General features: G+C 36.4%; 3 protein-coding genes across 5 annotated transcripts in view; all 3 read left to right on the plus strand.

Moving 5' to 3' along the window:
* LOC309475587 (uncharacterized protein) overlaps positions 1-17,367 on the plus strand; it is a 454,091-nt gene extending 436,724 nt beyond the window's left edge. The window contains exons 50-54 of the mRNA XM_082138405.1: positions 14,172-14,345; positions 15,357-15,530; positions 15,866-16,027; positions 16,284-16,414; positions 16,818-17,367. Of these exons, the coding sequence (XP_081994531.1) occupies positions 14,172-14,345; positions 15,357-15,530; positions 15,866-16,027; positions 16,284-16,407 (634 nt within the window). The 3' untranslated portion in view covers positions 16,408-16,414; positions 16,818-17,367. The remainder of the gene's footprint in view (positions 1-14,171; positions 14,346-15,356; positions 15,531-15,865; positions 16,028-16,283; positions 16,415-16,817) is intronic.
* On the plus strand, positions 1,020-10,834 carry LOC309475597 (NLR family CARD domain-containing protein 3-like). The gene is made up of 9 exons (XM_082138430.1): positions 1,020-1,886; positions 2,129-2,263; positions 3,110-3,200; positions 3,768-3,875; positions 6,620-6,704; positions 6,973-7,168; positions 7,274-9,104; positions 10,047-10,217; positions 10,445-10,834. Exons 3-9 carry the CDS (start codon positions 3,142-3,144, stop codon positions 10,539-10,541), a joined length of 2,547 nt encoding a protein of 848 aa, XP_081994556.1. The 5' UTR covers positions 1,020-1,886; positions 2,129-2,263; positions 3,110-3,141; the 3' UTR covers positions 10,542-10,834.
* A 744-nt stretch (positions 17,368-18,111) lies between the features above and the next one.
* cacna2d2b (calcium channel, voltage-dependent, alpha 2/delta subunit 2b) overlaps positions 18,112-22,355 on the plus strand; it is a 31,062-nt gene continuing 26,818 nt past the window's right edge. For all 3 annotated transcript variants that reach the window (XM_082138418.1, XM_082138419.1, XM_082138420.1), the window contains exons 1-2: positions 18,112-18,380; positions 22,237-22,318. In XM_082138418.1, the coding sequence (XP_081994544.1) occupies positions 18,283-18,380; positions 22,237-22,318 (180 nt within the window). In that variant the 5' untranslated portion in view covers positions 18,112-18,282. The remainder of the gene's footprint in view (positions 18,381-22,236; positions 22,319-22,355) is intronic.

Here is a 22,355-nt window from a genome sequence, read left to right on the forward strand (position 1 = left end):
GTCAGGTACGTGTTTCATATGTTTCAGAGAACTAGGGTTATGAATGGTAAGCTATTGTTTTATGGTTTGGATGGCGGTATGTCTGGCAACATTCTTAATCATGACCGGCTCAGAAGCGAATACTATGAATGGCCAGAACGGTCTCGACCCTGACGTCTACAGCCAGGTGAATTTACCAGAATATTGTAATGGATTGATTAGGTATCCCACGGCAAAAGAATGCAAGCACCCATCTAAGAAGAAACAAGGATCGAGTGGTGGGGTCAGCAAAGGCTCAAACAAAGAGGCGTTAAAACTCCCTTATACCGGTAAATACCTTAATGTATGCTATACTGAGGAATAAAATTGATGAATTGGCAGTGGAAATTAAACATGACAGTCAGTGACTTTAGGCAAAGTCACTTGTTATTTTTCAAAGAGACTTGCTTGGTTAAAGGAATATTCAGGATCCTTAAATTGCTATACATAGAGCCTAGATAAAGTTGTGTCTCGCAAGTCTGTGGGAGGTGAACTGTGTTTTTTTTTTTTTGTGTGTGTGTTTTGTAGGAGGATTTGTACATTTTAATAGGTATTTTGAACCTACAAATACACTTCCAGATACATATGCACGCACACACATAAATAGAAGTCCAAAGGGCACAAGAATGCCCATATATGGGAAACAGTGATGTCACCAAAAACCCCATCTGAAGCAATAGAAGGTTAAAGGGATAGTTCACCCAAAAATGAAAATTCTGTGATCATTTACTCTCCCTCAAGTTGTTCCAAACCTGTATGACTTTCTTCCTTCTGCTGAACACAAAAGAAGATATTTTGAAGAAAGTCGGTAACCAGATGTCTGATGGACCCCATTGACTTCCATAGTAGGAAAAAAAATTTTCCTGCAGGACCAGCAACTGTTTAATTACAAACCTTCTTTAAAATATCTTCTTTTGTGTATAGCAGAAGACAGAAAGTCATACAGGTTTGGAACAACTTGAAAACAGAATTTTCATTTTTGGGTGAACTATCCCTTTAATGTTGCAAGGCTCAGTCATGGGACTTAGTTCTTCTGGAAAAAAACCAAGAAACTGCATTGGAACAATGTAACCCAGTTCCGTATAAATATGACTGCATTTTTGACTGTTCGTTGCTGCATTTTTGATTTTGATGTTGATTGCATCCCTAGAGAGAAATCAAATATCTTCTAGCTTAATCCTAGCTAAATTTCTTTTGGTCTAAACTGCTCTGCTGTATTACTGTAACTTGAAAAACCTCGGATGAGAACAAGTTCATATTTACTCCAATTGCTTGAACTGCTTACAAGGTAATTAGCCTTTGTAATATTCACTCATACAGGACTGCCCTGTTGAGATTGAATAAGCTGAAGTGTTATATCCTGTAACATTTTCTTTTATTTGCTACGAGTTTTAATCTTTGTGTAACCAGTGTTTTTATCTTTTGTATAAATACATTTTTATTTCTAAAGACAATCACTGTTAAGTCTTACTTCAGCTATTATAAACAGTTCTAATAGCAAAAGACAGAGCAATTAATTAATCCTTTTATAACCAAAGAAAACAAGGGTTCTAAGAGCGATTCTGCTGGAAGGTAAGCATGAATTTCATTCATATGTCTTGTAAGTAATGGATATTATTGTTTCCTGGGAGTGTAGGGACTACACCTAGATTTACTGGTATAAATTATAACAAGCAAGTGAGGGAATAATACCTATACTGACCTGACAGCAAAAGACCGCCTAGACACCGCCTAGACACATTGATACTAGGGGTTAATCAGTAAAGTGAGAGTAATACCAGATCTCACCACAGTTTTTTTCCACAATGGGGCCCATCAACTGTTTGGTTGCCAACAAAGAAATTCATACAAGTTTGGAACAATTAAGGGTGAGTAAATGATGAGAGAATTTTCATTGTTCTGTGAACTACCCCTTTAAAATGGCTACTAATACAAAAAGCATTATTAGAAAAATAAATACACATAGGCTAAATGATATTGATAGCCTAACAATCAGGTAAACCCAAGTCGCTTCAGTCCATTAAATGTCCATCTTGATTTTTTACTAACAATAAAAATGATTATTATCTTTAACTTTATAAAAAATAATTAAATATTTCACATCAAACAGACTCTCCATCAGAGGGCAGACTGGGCTTCTTGTTTTGGAATCGTACCACGTGACAAACAGAAAACAAACAGAAAAGACAGAAGCAGTGTTTCAAATACATCGAAATTCTCTTATCAGTGGTGCGCAAGACTGGACGTAAGTTTTAATACTTTCTCATTACAGTTTACAGATTACAGCTCTTTGGTAAAACAGTATGAATGTGATCTATCGTGATTTAAATTCGAAGTTAGAGTAGCCTACGCCTATTTTTATTCTTGTTCAGTGGGTTCGAACTTTTAAACGGCCACAGACATGAAGCTTGTTGAAAGCGTTAGGCTCCTGAAAATGAATAAAACGTTTCTAAATGTTTTTCTTTCCTCAATTTTCTGTTTTTATCTTAGGCTGTTATTATGTGATTATGCGAAATCAAAACTTAAGTAACGTTATCTTGAAATCAGACCGTTAGATTTAGACAGACAGATAACCACCAGCGTTTACGGTGAATGAGCTTATGCATTTAGTTTTTGTCAACGAAACGTGAAACAAAATAAAGCTGTGGGCTAAATTAAATATTTGGTTCACAAATAGTAGGCTAATTCATATATTCTATAGGAATAGCCTATGTCCATAATAATTCACAATAAACAATTATTTTAAGTTAATTCAAAAATAATAGAATAGATTGTGAACTTGAAGAAAAGATTAAAATGACACATGAAAGTAACTATAATTTGTCCAGTTAATTAAAGGTTAAGCACATATAGTGAAAATCATGTAAACTGATACAATATGCAGGCTAACACATAGGCTACAGGTAGTGTTTATAATATATTTATTCCCTCCATTGCAATGTAGGCTACTTATGGCTAGAGCCATGTGTTGTGAGGAGATGAAAGCAAAACTGTGATACAATGTATTCGGCTAACTCAACATTGGTCATTTTTCTTTTTGAATAACTGTAACATATCTCTGTTTATCTTAGTAACATACTGTGATCTCCAGGTCATCTCTTCTGGCATTGTTCTGCTGCAGTAATGTCAGAGGAACGAGGACAAGACTCTCCATCTGAGATGAGTCTCTCAGAGAAACAGAGGTAAGACTGCACTTTATAGACAATGTCCAAGTTAATAAATAATGTACTGAGGTTTTTCTCTTTTTCTCAGCCTTTCATTTACTGCACACAGTTCAAGTACACACTCAGTTTTATGAGTATTTATTATATTAGGTCATACTTTTATTCTATGATATCCATCTGGATGATAAATCTCTTCATGTGAGACTGAAGTATGTGATGTGGGAGATTAAGAACTCAAAAAAACTTAAAACTCAGTTTAGATGAATTAAGTTTAGAAGAGTTAAGGGAAGGCAAAGATATAGCCTACGCTCGGAAAGAATGTAGGCAGGAAAAACTAGAGTTAAATAGAGGAATGCAGGAAATAACTGTGCCTTTTGTCCTTGTTCTACTTGCACAGATGACAAAGGGCCCATTTATATTGTGGCAGAACAAAAAGTAACAAGATATGATTTGTGCAAGGTGCAAAGTGTTGTGCAAAAATTGCCTGTTAGTGTCTTTTGGATTTGACCACAATTTTCCATACTAAATGTCTTCAAATGAGACTTAAATATCTACTGTAAAGTGTTTTGCTCTTTGTGTCATTAGTGAAATATCAGGCTCACATGTGTCCAGCTCTGTGTCTGTGAAGAGTGACCATTCAAAACAAAGTTTACCTCCAAAGTTCAGTGAGAAAACAACATCATCTACCGAACGGTTTGTCATTCTTCATATAGCCCTGCATTAGCTAATTTCTCCACTGTGGTGTATGTGATAGAACTTGACTGAGTAAAACAATTAATCTCAGAACAAGATTTCTGGGAAGCTGCTTCTCTCTAATGAACTTTAGAGCTTCTTTCCATTAACACAATTACACAGGTAGTCACTAGGGGGCATACATTCACCATGGAAAGACACCAGGCAATCAAACATAAAACTGTCTATTGCCATGAGAAGGACAAATGTATGGCTATAGACTGCATTCAGTTACACCAAAGCTCTTCAAATGAGACTGAAGAATCTCCTTTATTAAAGTGTTTTTTTCCTTTCTGCTCTTTGTGTCATTAATGAAAGATATGTTTACCAAATTTACGTTTAAAATGGCTTAAATGTTAACCAAAGGGTACTTCATGTGTTTCTTATTTTTGGTCACACATAGAACATTGAACATTTATCATTAAACATTAAATTTCAAATATTTATCAGAGTATTCATTTTAGAGTTTTAATAAGATGTTTAACTGTACTTATTCTCACAAAGAGGATATGCAAAGAGCAGTGATTTAAAAACCTAAAGGGAGCATCAGCAGAAAAGATCTAAGCACTGAAACTATTTAGATCTATAGATGTAGATATTTGTATTTGTCCTCGAGCGGAAATTTGTTTCCACTGTAGATGCGTACATAACACAAACACACATAACGTTAAATTATCAACATACCACAATACAATCAAAAATAGTCGCTGACATCACAAAAAAACAACAACAAAGAGAGCATAAGTGACGTATCAATAGCTGATTTTCTATGAATTTAGAGCTCGTATAGATACAGGAACAAAACTCTTACTATACCTTGCCTTTCTACACATTGGTAACCTATACCTACGGCCAGAAGGCAGGGGGATAAAATATTTATAGAGTGGGTGGTCTGGGTCGTTTACATTGTTTTGTGCCTTTCACAACGTCAATGTAGACACTATCCGAAAAATTAGGGCTAGGGACACCAATAATTGTACTTGCTAAATAAGTTATCTTTAAGAATTTGTTCTTGTTGGTAACTGTTAGCATATGAAAAAAAAGGACTGGCTCAATTATACTGTGATACAAAAGAAGAAGACGACGAGGTTGAACAGTCAAGTGTCTTAAAGGGATAGTTCGGCCAAAAATTATATTTAACCCATGATTTACTCACCCTCAAGCCGTTCGAGATCCATATGTCAATCTTTTTTCAGACGAACACATTTTCAGTTATTTTAGAAAATGTCTTAGATCTTTCAGTGGTTATAATGTGAAGCTATGGTGTTCACCTTCTTCAAGTCCGAAAATGTGCATGCATCCTTCACAAAAGTAATCCATCCGGCTCCAGGGGGATAAACGAAGGCCTATAAAGTTTATAAAGTTTTAAATACTGTATGTATGTTTTTACGACAAAACCGCACGGATTACCCTCAGAAGGCCTTTGTTTATCCACCTGGAGCCGGATGGATTACTTTTGTGAAGGATGCATGCACATTTTGGGACTTGATATACTTGTAATATTTGATATACTCTACCCTTTTTAACTATCTCTCCGTTAATGGTAATGCTAAAAGCATGAATTTGTGTTTTTGGGGAGTGAGTTATATTTTTGAAGTGAGTTTTTTTTTTTTATATTACCCATTTCATTCTGGTGTGCTGAACTGCTGCACAACAGGTTAAAATGCCTGTGGTCAATACAGTATTTACTATTAACACTTGGCCTGGTGTTCTTTGCTCATAGGACAGAAAATATTACAATAAGACCTAGTTTTTATTTAAAAGTATAGCTCAGCCAAAAGTGAAAATTGTCATCATTCACTTACCATCATGTCATTCAAAATCTTCGGAACACAAAGAAAGATATTTTTTTAATAGTCTCTCATAATTTTTGTCCTTCCACTGAATGTCCATGCAACCAAAACTTTGAAGTTTTAAAGTACATTAACATTTTAAAACGAATCCATATGAATCGAGCGGTTTAATCAAAGTCTTCTGAAGAAACACGATTGCTTTATGTGATGAACAGATTTAATTTAGCATTTTATTGACATATAAACATGAATCATCGCACATACATAGAGCACATCAAATATGGTAAACGGAGGTTCAAACATGTGTTCTTGATGTGTGAGGAGGACCAGTGATGTTTGTTCTTGTGCTTCAAGCATGTAAGGTTGAGCTGCAGTTGACTGTATTTTATGTGCTCTATATATGTCCGTTGATTGATGTTTATGTGAATAAAACCCCAAATTAAATCTGTTCATAAAATAAAGCTCAAAATAGGAAAAAAAAATGCTTAAAATTGAACTTAAAGTAGTAGTTCACTTCAAAATGATAATTACCCCATGATTTACTCACCCTCAAGTTATCCTAGGTGTATATGACTTCCTTCTTTCAGACGAATACAATCGGAGTTATATTAATAAACACCCTGACGCTTCCGAGCTTTATAATAGATTGTATAGTGGATTGCAACCATAAGTTTAAAGCTCAAAAAAGTGCATCCATCCATCATAAAAGAACTCCACATGGCTCCGGGAGTCCGGGGGGTTAATAAAGGCCTTCTGAAGCAAAAATTAGGTACCCAGATCCTACCCTTTAACAATAACTTAAAGAACTTATGCTTTCTTTTTCTCTTGGTTATAATGTGATTTCTCTTATATTTTGCCTGAAAATTCTGTATTGTATTTTATTTTATATATGTTTCTTTTATTTATTAATAGCATTCAGTATGGGTCATTAGATTCAGATTTCCAGACTCAGAGGAACAACAAGGATTTCAAAGGTGATCTCCTGTGGATCTTCCAGGTAGGAAAACACATGTTCCTTTGTTTTATATTTTTAACATAACAAACGTTATTGAACAAAGTACCCTCTCAAAAATACTCAATACAATTTATTTTCTAATTCCTTAGCCAAAAAATAGGGATGACATTTTTTATTTGTCAAAAATGAAAGCTAATTAATATTTTTGTCTAATTGTTAGTTACTAAATAAATAGTTTTGACCAAATATTGGTGGATGATTTGGTTACATTTTGTTGTTCTGTATATATTTTTTCTTGCTTTGTTTGTAGGATCTTGAGAGCAAAATAATCAAGTTTCTGAAGAATGAGCTTGGAAAGTTTAAGAAAATATTACAAAAGGAGAACACACAATGCTTTGTGAAGGACTTTAATGAGAACAGATGCAGTATTAAAGAAGCAGCTCTTGATCTCACACTACACTACCTGAGAGAGATGAAGCAAGATGAAGCTGCTGATACTCTAGAAGGTAAGAGACTCATGACCATCTGTCAGATTATCACTTATAATTGTGTCACTTATAATTGAGAGAAAATTAGGATAAAAATATCTGTATTTTTATCCCGGTGTTCAGATGAGCTGGCCTTCATTCATCCACTGAAATGTAGCCTAAAGAAGAAGTATCAATGTGTGTTTGAAGGAATTGCAAAGCCTGGTGACTCCACACTTCTGAATAACATCTACACAGATCTCTATATCACTCAGGGTTGTAGTGAACAGGTCAATACTGAACATGAGGTCAGACAGATTGAGTCCTTTTCCAGGCGTCATGAACCACAAGAGATCCCGATTGAATGCAAAAATTTGTTTGAAGCTCCTGAACAAGACAAGGAGATCAGAACTGTACTGACAAAAGGAGTTGCTGGCATTGGAAAATCTGTCTCTGTACAAAAGTTTGTTCTGGACTGGGCTGAAGGAAAAGAAAATCAAGATATCAACTTATTATTTCCTCTTCCATTCAGAGAGATGAACTTAAAGGAGAAAGAAACAAAAAGTTTGATGGATCTTATATCAACATTTTTCCCAGAGACAAAAGGACTGAGCCTTACAAGAAGGAATCAATTCAAAGTCCTGTTCATCCTTGATGGATTGGATGAATGTCGTCTTCCTCTAAACTTTAAGGACAATGAGACTTGGTGTGATGTATCATCACCAGTCTCTCTGGATGTTCTTCTGACAAACCTCATCAAGGGAAATCTGTTTCCTTCTGCTCTCATCTGGATCACCACCAGACCAGCAGCTGCCATTAAGATTCCTCCTGAATGTATTGACCGGCTGACAGAGATAAGAGGATTCAATGACGCACAAAAGGAAGAGTACTTCAAAAGAAGATTCAAGGATAAGAATCTGGCCAGTGAAATATTTGATCATGTTAAACAAACAAAGAGTCTCTTTATCATGTGCCACATCCCAGTCTTCTGCTGGATTTCAGCCACTGTTCTCCAGAACATTTTGGAGGAAAAAAGAAATAATGATGTAAAAAACAATCAGGCAGATGAAGCCTCAAAAACACTGCAGGAATCAAATACTGAAGACACTCCCAAGACTCTGACACAAATGTACACACACTTTCTCCGCTTTCAGATCCAGCAGAGCAGACGAAAATATGATGGAGAATACACACCAGATGTTTCCTGGGATAAAGACGCCATCCTTTCATTGGGGAAACTGGCATTTCATCAGCTGGAAAGAAACAACCTGATCTTCTATGACACAGACCTGGAAGACTGTGGTATTGATGTCTATAAAGCATCAGTGTATTCAGGCATGTGTACCCAGATCTTTAAGGAGGAAACAGGGATCACTGTTGGTACCACATACTGCTTTGTTCACTTGAGCATTCAAGAGTTTATTGCAGGCCTTTATGCACATCTGTTTCAAGACATCAACAAGAAAAGTGTGTTTAATCAAGAGTCTGCAGAACAGGAAAACAAAAATGAAGCCATGATTGATTTGCTCAAGACTGCAGTGGACAAGGCGCTCGAGAGTGACAATGGACACCTGGACCTTTTCCTTCGCTTCCTCCTCGGTTTGTCACTCCAGTCTAATCGGCGACTCTTACGAGGACTGTTGACACAGCAAGAAGACAATGACCAGAGCAAAAAAGAAATAGTTCAGTACATCAAGCAGAAATTAGAAGATAATCTGTCTCCAGAGAGATCCATCAATCTGTTCTACTGTCTGAATGAACTGAGTGATCAAAGTCTGGTGAAAGAGATACAGACTCACCTTAGCAAAGGTAGTCTCTCATCTGGTGATCTTTCACCTGCCCAGTGGTCTGCTTTGGCCTTTGTGTTGTTGACATCAGAAGAAGAACGCGAGGAGTTTGAGCTTCAGAAATTCAAGAAATCAGATGAGTTTCTCATTAGACTATCTGCAGTCATCAAAACCTCCAAAAGAGCTCTGTAAGTCATTTAATAAAGTCACGTTTTTGCACTCATCTGATAAACATGTTTACCTACACGGATCAATGATAATTTTTTTCTTTATCTTTTTATCAGTCAAATATGATTAAAGTATAATGCTTATTTGATTGTATTTATATTAATGTATTATCTAGAAAATTCTGTTCTTCAGCAAAACATGCACTTAAGTTAACAGAGAAAGAAGACTCACGTTATTATACAACACATTGCTCCATAATTATTTTTGACTGCAGTAATGCAGTTCTCTTTAACTTTTGCTATAGAGGACACTCTTACGAAACCTCAATGCTCAAATTATTAACCCCCAGATTCTACACCTCAAGTCACAATAAAGCTAGCACTTTCAAGTCATTATTGGTCATTATTAGCACACTTGATAAATATGAACAAAGAAGCTTGTAAAAAAAATATATGCATTGTTTATCCTTTTGATATTTTGTTCAAATAAATCACAAAAAAACTTTGATTGAAGTAAAAAAATTGAAAATGTGGGGAAAATCTCTTTATGAAATAAATGTTTTTCTCCAAAACACATTGGCCACAATTATTGGCAACCCTAGAATATATATATATATATATATATATATATATATATATATATATATATATATATATATATATATACACAGTATAGTGTGTGTGTGTATAAAATAAAGGATTAACAATGCATATTTATTTTTACAGTTTTTATTTTATTTTTATATTTACCAAGGGTGCTAATAATTCTGACCACAACTGTATAACTTATTGTTATTAATGCTACAAACCATAATCATTTTTATTCAAACATTCTGTTTTGTTTTATCTATCAAGTTTTATCTATACTAGTTTTTTAATAGGTGTTAATTATACTTAATATTTGTATTTAGCAAATGTATTATATTCAATATAATTCTGTTATGTAATTTATTTTCTTTGTAGACTAAATGATTGTAATTTAACTGACAAAAGCTGTTCAGCTCTGGCTACAGTTCTCGGATCAGATACCAGTCTGAAAGAGCTGAACATGAACAATAATAATCTGCAGGATTCCGGAGTGAAGCTGCTCTGCACTGGACTGAAGAATATAAAGTGTAAATTGGAGATACTGAGGTAAGTGTGACAGACAAAAAATGAGCTCAAGCAAAACTGAAAGTGTGATTTCTTTTAGATATGATTTAGAACATTTATATATGGGATTGCATTTTTTGAATGGACATTCAATTGACAAATTATTAATTTTTTATTTTTCCTTCATATGGGCAGTATGAAAAATGCTTAAAGGGATAGTTCACCCAAAATTTAAAATTCTGTTTATCAATTACTTCGTTCCAAATTAGTCATTCCAAATCCAAGATACCACAACCTCCCTGGAACGTGATCTCTACTGAGGATTTGCACATTTTATTCAGATCAAAGACTTTCACTCCTGTATAGTTTTCGAAGATTAACCTTGAAATTGACTGTAAACTGGAGATTCTTGGGTGAGTTAAAAGTTAAAGAGATTAAAGTTCTCTGGCCTTTTTTTTTTTTTCTCCCTATTCATTTGTCAGTTTTGATTTGCAAATAACTTTCAATTAATTTGTACAAGGTATAAAATACAATCCACTTTAACCCTTTCGCACGTACGATCACACCGGTGTGATCAGTCTAGGCTGGTCCCTGGAGCGTACGATCACACCGGTGTGATTAGAACGGTCAATGCATGACGTGATCAACTGCTAAATTCAATGTGCTTTCGCGCGTTGGCTGGCGCTGAGCCAGAGACAGGCGTGCGAGTGCCTGAGCTTAATACTGAGGGCATTTTCATCCCGCCCTAGCCCTACAGAGAGTCTGACCAGGTGTGTGACCCGGCAACAACATCTGTCAAAGTGGGCATTCTAGTGGAGTATGATGGCATAGAGTGGAGTTCCTCCCCTTTAGCTCCGTCAGGCTCTTCCTTCCCTCCGGCTCCGTCTGGTCCTCAGTCCCACCTCTGTCCTCTGGCACCCTGGCTGTACCAGGGCTGCTTGTGACAGCAGCTCCGCCTTGGGCTGTTGGTCCTACAGTGTTGCCCGGTCCCTTCGTCTCCTCAGCTCGGCCTGGGTCTCCAACTCTCCTGGCTCCACTATTGTCAGTCGTATTCCTAAACCTACCCTGGCTCCTCCCTCCATCGGTTGCGCCATGGGCCTTCGTCAGGATGGCTCACCTCTGGGTCTCTCTCTGGCTCCTTCCTCCATAACCTCCTTGCTGGCTCCTCCCTCCATCATCTCTGCCATGGTGTCCCCATGGTGCTTACATCCAGATTAGGCAAATGTCTGAACGGCAGTGAGCGAGGACTATGATGCGATGATATGTAACTATTCATCGATGTCTTGTTTTGGAGGCAGCCATATGCAAATGTATTGGCCCATGTGACGTCACAATTCCCCCAACATCCAAGTGAGATGTTTTTTGAGCTTGATTAATTAAATGCTTTGTTTATAATGAGGAGGATGTTTTAATGGTACAAAGACCTCTATAAGGTGCTTTCACAATAGCACTTTTGGCACGCACCCGGGGTCCATTGACATTATTGAGTTTGGTTCGTTTGGAAGTTGTGAACACTGTCTTCCAAACTCGGGTGCGCACCCGCAAACCGTACCCGAGTCCTCTTAAAAAGGGTGTTCTGGGGTACAGTTCATGTGAACTCCGGTACAGTTCGCTGCTCATATGAACACAATCGTACTAAATCGCCGAAGTGAACTGCTATTAATGACTTATGATTTGATAAAAAGTTGTGTTTGTGTGTGTGTTTCACTCACTTTCCTGATGAGCGTAACTGGCGCACTGCCAACAGAGAGCTGTATATCTAATTTCTGCTCGCCTTCAGCATTCTTTAGAGCATTTGCAGTACATTCGCAGCAGATAGACGCAAGACGTACTGAAGCTTTGGAAACAAAACCAATGCTTCAAAAACAAAAATATAAAAGTGAAGTGAGCAACACGCTGCGCCGTCTTTACCAAGCAACGGGGTAAACAGCTGCTGCTTTGATGCAAATGCACCGCGGTCCGGACCCAAATAATATAATCTAAACACAGTCCAGCGGGGGAAGGGTGGGCAATCGAACCACATGTGAAAGTACACTAAAAGATCAAGGAAAATTTGATTTCTCATGTCATGACCCCTTTAAAATCACTTCAACCGTTTTAATCTGTTCCGGAGTCACATATTTAAATGCTCCACTAAAACGCCACACAGTATACTGCTTTTCAGCTGTTTTTCTTCCTTTTACACCCGAGCAGAAAATTACTTTTATGCTGAATATCTCAGGGCCTTCATACCAGGCGCGTCGTTAGACATGGGCTGAAGCCCCGGATGTTTTTTTTATAGCCCCGCATCTCAATTTTTTTTATTTATTGATAATTATTATTAGGCAAAGTGGCAAGCAGCACGAGTCCACGAGCCGTGAGAGCAGGGCGTGGACAGTAGCGCGAGTGTTAATGAGTCACCTGAATTCAAGTTCAAGCACCGGTTTCAAGTTTCTCACGGATGAACTTCGGGGGCGCGCGGTACCGGTTTCAAAAAAATAACGCAGTCAGCACCGCCGCACAGTCTTCAGTCACACCAGATATTGTCAGGCTATATGTCAGTAAAACTCAGAAAAACGAACTTACTTACGTCGTGCCAGCCGTTTGCTCGCGGCGCGCACTCTTCAATCACCCAAATGCGGCGTGCCCTGTATCACGCAAAATAAACTAGCATGTAACGTCGTGTTCTGTCGTCAATTAAGTATTGAAATAACCAAAAGGGAGATTAAAGCTGCGTCAAAACTCTATGTCGGGTCTTTTGTATTCCTTTGTAGGCTACATAAATGTTACACATTTTGGCGTAGCCCTACTCAATTTTCTTTATTAATATTCTAACATTTTATCAATATTGCAAAGTCATCAAAACTGACTAAATATTTTGTGACCAAAAATGTGAAAAATAGGCCTACATCTAGCCTAAATGATCGTTCATGACATTCTTTTCACTATAAGCAACCCAATTTGTCTAGATCTGTATTATTTCTTTGTATAATGTGCAACAACATTGCTGCGCAGTCGTGTGATTTAGTCTGCTTGATTAACATTATTACAATGTATTCCTATTTTACTCTGATATGTAGCCTATATATAAGGTCCTCGAATGTGTTCGAATATTTCACCAGCATCAGCCTTTTCACAGTTTCTATTACTCCGCTTGTCTGTGTTTGCACAACTTGCATCATTAGGCCAGTAATGGTGACAAGTGACTGTCTTTATGAGTGAACAATTGAAATTTAATTGAACTGATTTAATAGTGCCAAAAACATTGATTAACTCAAGAAAGAAACAAGTTGCTGAAACCAATCTTTAATGCTAAAAAGTTTACATCTATGCAAAATAATCCTTGAAAGATTTCTCATTTAAGGCCATTCCTGTTTGGAATATGTGGTTGTGTATTGTCAACAATAAGCAGATTTTGCATTTCCATTTTATAGTGTGGATCATTCATTTCAACATTTATCCTCATTCTCATGTTTAAGAATCTGTTGACAAATAATTTATGCTACTGCCCACTGACATGCTTTTAAAGCTATTGTTATCAAAAAATGTTGGCCTTCAAACACCTTAAAATGCACATATGTAGGTCTGAGAAATCAAAATTTTCTCGGGGGAGCATGCCACCGAACCCCCCTAACTACCTCACATTTGAATGTGTGTCTGTGTGGTAATATGGGCTGGTGTGGCTACAGTGCCAGGACTGAATTTTTTAACCAGTCTGCCCCTCTGCACATAGGCCTAAAATATACATTATTCTCTGTATCGAATCATGTTATCTTGTTACCCAGCCCCTGATGTTTTGGGCTCAGCCCCTGGTGTTTTTAAAACCTAGAAATGCCCCTGCTTCATACTCAATGTCTTATAAATAGCTTGAGTTCATATTATATTTGTGGAAAATTCTTCACCTTAGTGATGTGTGATGTGTTTTGTGATCTGGTGAAATAAAGTATCTCTCTGTTTGTTTGTTATTAAGATGTTGTAACTTTACAGAATACATTTATTTCATTTCTATCCATGTAGGTTAAGATACTGCAGTATGACAGATGAAGGTTGTTCTGCTGTAACTTCAGCTCTGAAATCAAACCCATCACACCTGAGAGAGCTGGAGCTGAGTGGGAATCAACTAGGAGATTCTGGAGTGAAAAACCTCAGTGATCTACTGATGAACCCAGAATTCAACCTGGAAAAATTAGTGTTAGTATAATTATACTGTACAGCAGTTACAGTGTGATTAAAGTTTATTATGGGCTCATGATTCAGTGTGTGTATCAGTAAAGAGTAGTGAGAAAATGAGATGCGTGAGATCCTGTCAGCAGCCAGTAGCACCTCACTGCAGTACACGAGATCCAGGGGGCGGAGTTGGATCCAGATCTAAGGGGTGGAGATTGGTAGGTTTAGGGGTGGGTTTAGGGATCAGGGGGTGGAGATGGGTAGGTTTAGGTATATGTAAGGTGGGAGGAGTTGGATCTGGATCCAACTCCTCCCCCTGGATTTCGTGTTCTGCGCACTATTTGATAACCTTATTCAATGTCTGTATATTTCATACCTGTTAGACAGGAAATGCACTGGTTAATATGACATTTATTATGGGTTTATGTGAGGTTTGTTTTAAGTTCACTTAAATTAAAAGTTGTTATATTTTTTGAAGCCTAATAAATGTTTAAATTTGGGGGGGAAATAATTTTCATCGAGACATCAGTAGCTATATTAATATCAGTGATACTGGCCTTCATTCATAAAAAGATGACATTAAGCAATTATTTAAAATATACTGTATTTATGTTGTTTCTACATTATAATGCAAATTGAGTCTCACATTATTTAAATTTTATTTACTCAAAACATTAATGGCTAACATTTTTGACTTTATAAAATGATTCTCTAAAGTCTTGGCGATTGGCCCCTAAAGAAAGTAAGACATATTTTTTCTTATTAGATGAAGCCTTAGTAGCCTACTATTCTTTTTGGCAGAATTTATCATTATAATCAAATTATTTCCTGGATTTTGTATCAACATAGTCCCTAAATTTATGTAAATGCAGGAAATGGGATTCAAATTGAAAACATTTTCCCCCATTTTGTGTTTTTAGGTTTCCAAGTGTTTGGGAGTGTATTAGTGACTTTATGGCGTTTACTCATGATGTGTTTAACACGTGAATTTAACGTGGATCTTGAGTCATTGTTCTTTTCTCTTTCTGCCTTTAGTCTATGTGGATGCAGTATTACAGAGAAACAGTGTCTCATCCTGACTTCAGCTCTGAAATCAAACCCATCACACCTGAGAGAGCTGTACCTCAGTGGGAATAAAATAGAAAACAAAGGAGTGAATCACTTATGTGACGTACTGAAGGATTCACACTGTAAACTGGAGAGATTGAGGTCAGTAACATTCACATACAATAATCAAAATGAGAGCAAAACATTTTGACTAAAATGTGCATTTTGATTAAATATTTGTCATTGAATTTTTCACAAATTTGAGAATTGATGTGATTATAAATAACAGTAACTGTAATGAAATCAGATAATGAAAATAATATTTGCAGAAAAATATCATTAATAAGTTGCAGAATGTATGTGTACCTGCAGAACCTTCTACCCCTGACACATTGATTGTGCTTTTATTTTTCATGGTAAATATGACCATGCCTTAAAAAGTTAATTTCAAACTCTGGGTGAACTCTCTCTTTTTCTGTTTGTTTGTTTCTTTCTAGCCTAAATGACTGTGGAATCACAGACGTTTCTTCTTTAACTCAGTCTTTGACAAACACAAAAGCACTGGAGTTTTTAAAAGAGATTGATCTGAGTAAAAATAACATAGGAGACTCAAAGGCGCAGCTCATTGACGTGCTACGAGACTCAAACTGTACACTGAGGTGAGTAAACATATTTTTGTTACAGTCATGCTAACACCAACAAACAAATGAACATAATTTGTGTTTTAACTCATATTTAAAATAAATATTTTTTTAGAAATATTCACCACATAATGTCAGTAAAGTCATAACTAATCTGATTACAGGAATTTTGTTAATTTAACTTTACACCTTTTCACTAAAAAAAAAAGTTATTAGAATTTGAAACTTGTTCCACCCAACATTGATTATTTTCTCTTCTGATTCCCTCTTGCAGCCTAGAGAGAGATCATTGGTTTAGCTGGAGAGCTGGTGTAAACCTCATTGGTAGCATCGGTGGATGGATTACCTCATTTTCTAAAGCTCAAGAACCTGTGAAATCAACAGAACAAGACCAGTGAACATCAGGTGAGGGATCATCGGAAGAGCTTTACTATAGTACTATGAGTATAAATTAATATGTGTGATGAAGTGATGTCTGTATACCAAAATCTAAAATATACATTCTATTCGAATATAAACTCTGTTGTCAACTATGAATATCAGCACACACACAAAAAGGTAAACTGAACTATGTCAGAACTGGGATTTTTTAGTGAGATAATTCCAAACAGCATTTCATGAATGCAAACACTGTTCAAAACCTACAGCTATTATGAATTCAATGCGTTTAAACACGCTTAAACAACTTAAACTGCTTCAAGTAGCATTGCTTTTACAAATGTAAAGTTTGTTAAACTAGCTTTTATGTATTACTATTAATACTGATTAATACATATGAATACCTTGATTAATTTAGTTTTATTTACAGGTGGAAAAGAGAAGGAAGGAGAATGTGGTCAGAGCTCATAAGGTGGATTATTAGTCTTCAGGAAAGGCCTGAAAACATTTGGATTAAAATCATTGTGGGCTACATATACAGATTCAAATCAATACTATCTATCTATCTATCTATCTATCTATCTATCTATCTATCTATCTATCTATCTATCTATCTATCTATCTATATATATATATATATATATATAATATATATAATATATATGAATTTGTATTAAGTTAGTTATATAACTATATTACTAATGCACACATAAGCAAAACAACTCCTGCAAGGAAGCATCCAAGTAAGAATTTCATTATGTTTGTTGTTCTGTACATGAGACAATAATGCTTTGAGGAGTCTCTTCTCCCATCTAATTAAGCTTCAGTATTTACCAGTTCACAGCATTTATGTACCCTATTGTATTGTATTGTATTGTATTGTATTGTATTGTATTGTATTGTATTGTATTGTATTGTATTGTATTGTATTGTATTGTGTGGCACATTGAGAATATAAAGTTGAAACTCTGATTATTTTATTTTGTTTGAAACGTTCATTAGTTCACTAGCCACCTTTAAGTATAATTAGTGCTCCTAAGAGATTCTCCTGCTTAAAGCTGTGGGCTTGAACTTAAAATTTCACAACAGTATGAGCTGGCTTTGAGAAGAATCTCATCTCACTGACAGCAGAACTAAGTGTTGTACAGTTCTATGTGTGATTGCTTTTCCTGCTGTGATCCATTATTCCACTCTGTACTCCACTATATTCCCTGCTCCTCACCACTGCTGAGACTTTCCTCAGCAAGTGTACAGATTATGTAATGAATGAATAAATTATCTTTATTAGACAGTAATCACTAATGCAGATGAATTAGACAATCTTTTTGCCATTGAGATGACTTGGAAAAAGTGTCCCAATCAACCTGAATTCACCCTACAAATATTATTTAATCTACTAATTAACTTGAATTTAAATTGATTTGTTCCTAAGACCAGGAGGCCAGAGGGTCAGTAGTTAAATCTGATTAAAAACAAATGATTGACATAGCAACTTTATGTAACATATTTCCTCATTAACAACAAATTAAAATTGCTCAGCCATTCTTTTCCTCCCCTCGATGTGTTGTAGTGTTTTCTCTTTGCTCAGAATGTGTTAATATTTTTGTATGAGATGAATATCATGTAAATATATCTTCTCTGATAACGAGGTTTGTGTTTCAGTGTGTTTGTGAAATGAATGGGGTCGCGCGCAGTTCTGTGGGGTGTCTCGGGCGCGCGTGCACGGCAGCATCATCACGCGCAGCATCTTTCGCCCACAGACATCTCAGCGTTTCAATTAATTTGTACTTCACAGACAAAAAGAGCGTCTACTACTGCGTCATATCTGTATATTCTGCTCTTCTGGATAACCGTGAGGATATTTGCGCCGCGGGATTGAAGTGTTTTCATGGAAAATGGCGAGATGGGCTCACGCGTGTCTGCTGCTGATTATGGTGATTTTCAGCGGATCGTGGACCGCAGTGGACGCGCTCACATTTCCACAGCATTTCACGTAAGAAACACTAACAATTTCACAGCATTACATGAAATAATAACTCATTCCTACAGTAATACACGTAAAACATGCTCATTTCCAAAACATTACACGTAACAAACCCTCATTTCCACAGCACTGCACGTAAGAATGTTCATTTCCACAACGTTACTGGTTAGAAAAGCTCATTTCCACAACATAATATGAAAGACATAATCTTCTCCACAGCATTACACATAAGTGCTCATTCCACAACGTTTCATTTAAGAAATACTAATTTCCACAACATTACACACATTTTCTCAACGTTACACTTCAAAATGTTAATTTCCACAACACTACACATAGGAAAAACTCATTACCACACACTTAAGGGATGTATGGTGACATTAACTTCTTGTTCATAGTTTAGGGTAAATGCAAGTTTAATAAGTCATAGTTTGGGGACACATTTATCCCCTAGAAGTGAGCTAAATATGGCAAACACCTACTTTTGGTGACATTATATGTATATTCTAAAATAATTTATTGTAGGGTTAGTGTTTGAATTCATTCTAATTTGCTTTTTATATAACAATCTATTATCTCGTTTAGATAGATGGATGCGTGTGTATATTTAAGGTCAGTGTGTGTCTTCTGGCAGACAGACAGCAGTGATTTGAGATGTATGAACTGGTTCAATAATCCTCAGCATCACAAAGTAATTACTGTCACAACTAATCTATCTATCTATCTATCTATCTATCTATCTATCTATCTATCTATCTATGCTCACAGTTTGTCTTCTGTGGTTTAAAGCTGCTCTTTCTCTGTAATGTGAATATGGGTCACAACAGCCCCTCATTTCCCTGTTTCTCTGTCCGTGTCTCTAGGGAGTGTGTGTCAGGTAATAGGCAGTGGGGAAGATCTAAGATGTGTTTGCGTGTGTGTGTGTTTCTGGGCATGCTCAGATCAGCTGCTGAGAGTGCATCAGATCGCCTGAATCACTGACACACACACACCCTGATACACTCTCACCTTTACATATTGTGTAACACATGATGCTAAACGTGCAGTGAACCAGATTAAGTGCGTGTGTGTGTGCTGTGTGTTTACAGCGTCTTTGATGAAAAATTGCAGACTGAGTTCCTCTAATATAATTAAATCTCATCTATGATAGCAAAGCCTATTAATTTTCCAAGTGACCTCACTTTAACAAAGAACTGAACCCCTTTTTCAGTAAAGTCAACATTTCATCTATCAGATTGGCAAAAAGAATGCACCAGTATGCCAATAATTATGCAAATCATTTTGTAATCATTGATTCTGTTTAATAACCAAACAAAGATGCCACTCACTTTTTTTTTATCAGACATGCGAAAAATGTAGGCCTAGTTAGTGTTATTATGGCTGATAAGTAACCAATAATATGACTGATATTATAAATGTATACTATTTAAGTGTTTTAAAACAAAAAAATAAGAGTTTTAAAAAAACATTGCAAGGGTTTTACCAAAAATGAACCTTTACATTTTGCTTCTGATACCAATAATAAACAAATTTACTGATATATTGTGCCCCCCAAACTCATCTTATCCTCTCATTTAAAACTGATTATTAAATGCTGGACCCTCAGAGATTTCTCTAAGCGTTCGCTCGTTATGATCTCCTCGTGTTAATTGACAGTTCCGATTTAATTAGGTTCGAGCAATGGATGCTTAACAACCTGAACTTACGTAATATAACATAACTGCAGTCGGGCTGTAATCACTTGCAGATCTGTTCTGTTGTCGTGGAAACAGGTGATATTTATGATCAGACTGCAGGGTTATGATTTAACCGTACATGCTGTTCTGTAACAGGGCGGTTTAATGAAGCTGAACGAGACCTCGCAGATGTTCAATAATTCATCTGCATCTGTAGATCAGGGCAGTTTCGTTGAGCAGCACGGTTTGTTTGTAGCCTGTGTGTTTGTGGACAGTATAAACATCACATTCTGTACATTGATTATATCGATCGGTTTAGCCGACTGTGAGGATATTATATCATATTCTGTCACTGATACTGTGTGTAGTACGAATGAGGACAGTTCTGTTGAGGTCACTGAAAATGTATTGTTTAACTTAGTGATTTTAGCATCCATTGTTTACACAAAAGATGTGAAATTAGACTCTACAAACTGTTCATTATCCTGTATTGCAGAGAAAGACAACATTTGAATGTTTTCAGATAATCATCATCATCATAACGTTGCAGGGCTGCAGTACAGAGTTTTGATTCATAAGCTTGCGATTCGATTCTGATCTTGTTTCAAAATTGATTCATTTGGCTAAATTACAGTAGAGTACATTAGGGCCTAAATACACATTTTCTCAAAGAAGCAAATCTCTCTCAACTAATGCTCTAAACATACAAGGAAACCTGTCAAATAATTAAAATGAACAACTCATTCTTATAAAAATAAAAAGTGTTGTTTATAATAGTGTTAGAATATTTTTAATTAAAAATATAGTAAATATGTAATATAGTGCATATATTTAGCAAAATGCTCCTCTCTAGAGTTTTTTCTAGTCATTGAATGGCTTTGTTACATTTTTCACAAGCTGTTTTATTGACGTCTTTTCGCGGTTGAAACATTCATTGAACGATTGCATGAGACATGATACATTTAAGTAAACTGTACTGTATCTTTCAACTGCTTCTGGTGTTCGTTCATGTTTATTTGGTGCTATAACTAGTAAGAAAGAGGAACACAGATCGGTTCACTTGCCGCTTGAACTGAGGCGATACAGTGATACGCCACATTAAAGGGATAGCCTAGTTCACCCAAAAATGAAAATTCGGAAAGTAATTACTCACCCTCATGTTGTTCCAACCCCGTAAGACTTTCGTTCATCTTCGGAACACAAATTAAGATATTTTTGATTAAATCTGAGAGCTCTCTCACTCCTCCATAGGCTTCTCTGTAATTGAAACTTGCCGGCCCAGAAAGTTAGTAAAGACAATGTTTAAAATAGTCCAAGTGACTACAGTGGCTCAACCTCAAGCGACGAGAATACTTTTTGTGCACAAAAAACAAACAAAAATAACAACTTTATTCATTTTCATCTTTTTGAGCCTCTGAGTGAGTTCACATAGTGTAACAGCACAGCGCTTCTGGGTTGTATGTCAGAATGTAGGCTCACTATTGGCCAGCATCACACACATGACCAGCGTCGGCATCTTAATTTGTGTTCCAAAGATGAACGAAAGTCTTACAGGGTTGGAACAACACGAGGGTGAGTAATTACTGACAGAATTTTCATTTTTGGGTGAACTAACCCTTTAAAGAGGGCCAAAACGGTATTTATTGTTTGATATTTTCTAATAAAATTGACAGAATTTGAAAGCCCTGATGTACAGTCAGCCGTGTAATATCGCGGAGCGCTCGTATTGTGTCATCCTGAGGAGATTTATTTGACTGTACCACACAGATGAAAAATGCATTATTACAATCTGCCTAGTCCTATGAGCTGGTAATTTTCACTACACTCTAGAACACAAGACACAAGATGGCACCGAATGTGCTCCCGCTCAAAATAGAGGTCTGGGCTGCAATTGTCAACACAATTTAGATTTTTAAAGATTTTTTGCCTTAATAATTTACTTGAAATTCAGTACCTCACAACTTTTTGCTCCCATAATTCACAGCGCAAATTGCTGAGAATCTGCTCGCTCTTTGCTGAACATGACATAAACATGTCCATTTCTTTGAATTTCAAGTAAAAATAACATTTAAAAAAATCATGATATATTCAGCTACAGTGATTATAAACCTCTGAAGCCTGTCATGAAACCTACAGCAAACCTGTTTTTTTCCCCCATTGTGTAACGTTTGTGTGTGTGTGTTGTGTAGGATCATGCACTGGGCTCGTCGCATTGAACAGGAGATTGACAGAGTCTTGCAGCACATCAGCGGCGCTCAACAACTGAAGGGGGTAAGACTCTGTGTGTGTGTGTGTGTGTGTGTGTGTG

The sequence above is a fragment of the Leuciscus leuciscus genome, assembly GCF_965113295.1.
Source record: "Leuciscus leuciscus genome assembly, chromosome: 15".
In the NCBI taxonomy this organism is placed as follows: domain Eukaryota; kingdom Metazoa; phylum Chordata; class Actinopteri; order Cypriniformes; family Leuciscidae; genus Leuciscus; species Leuciscus leuciscus.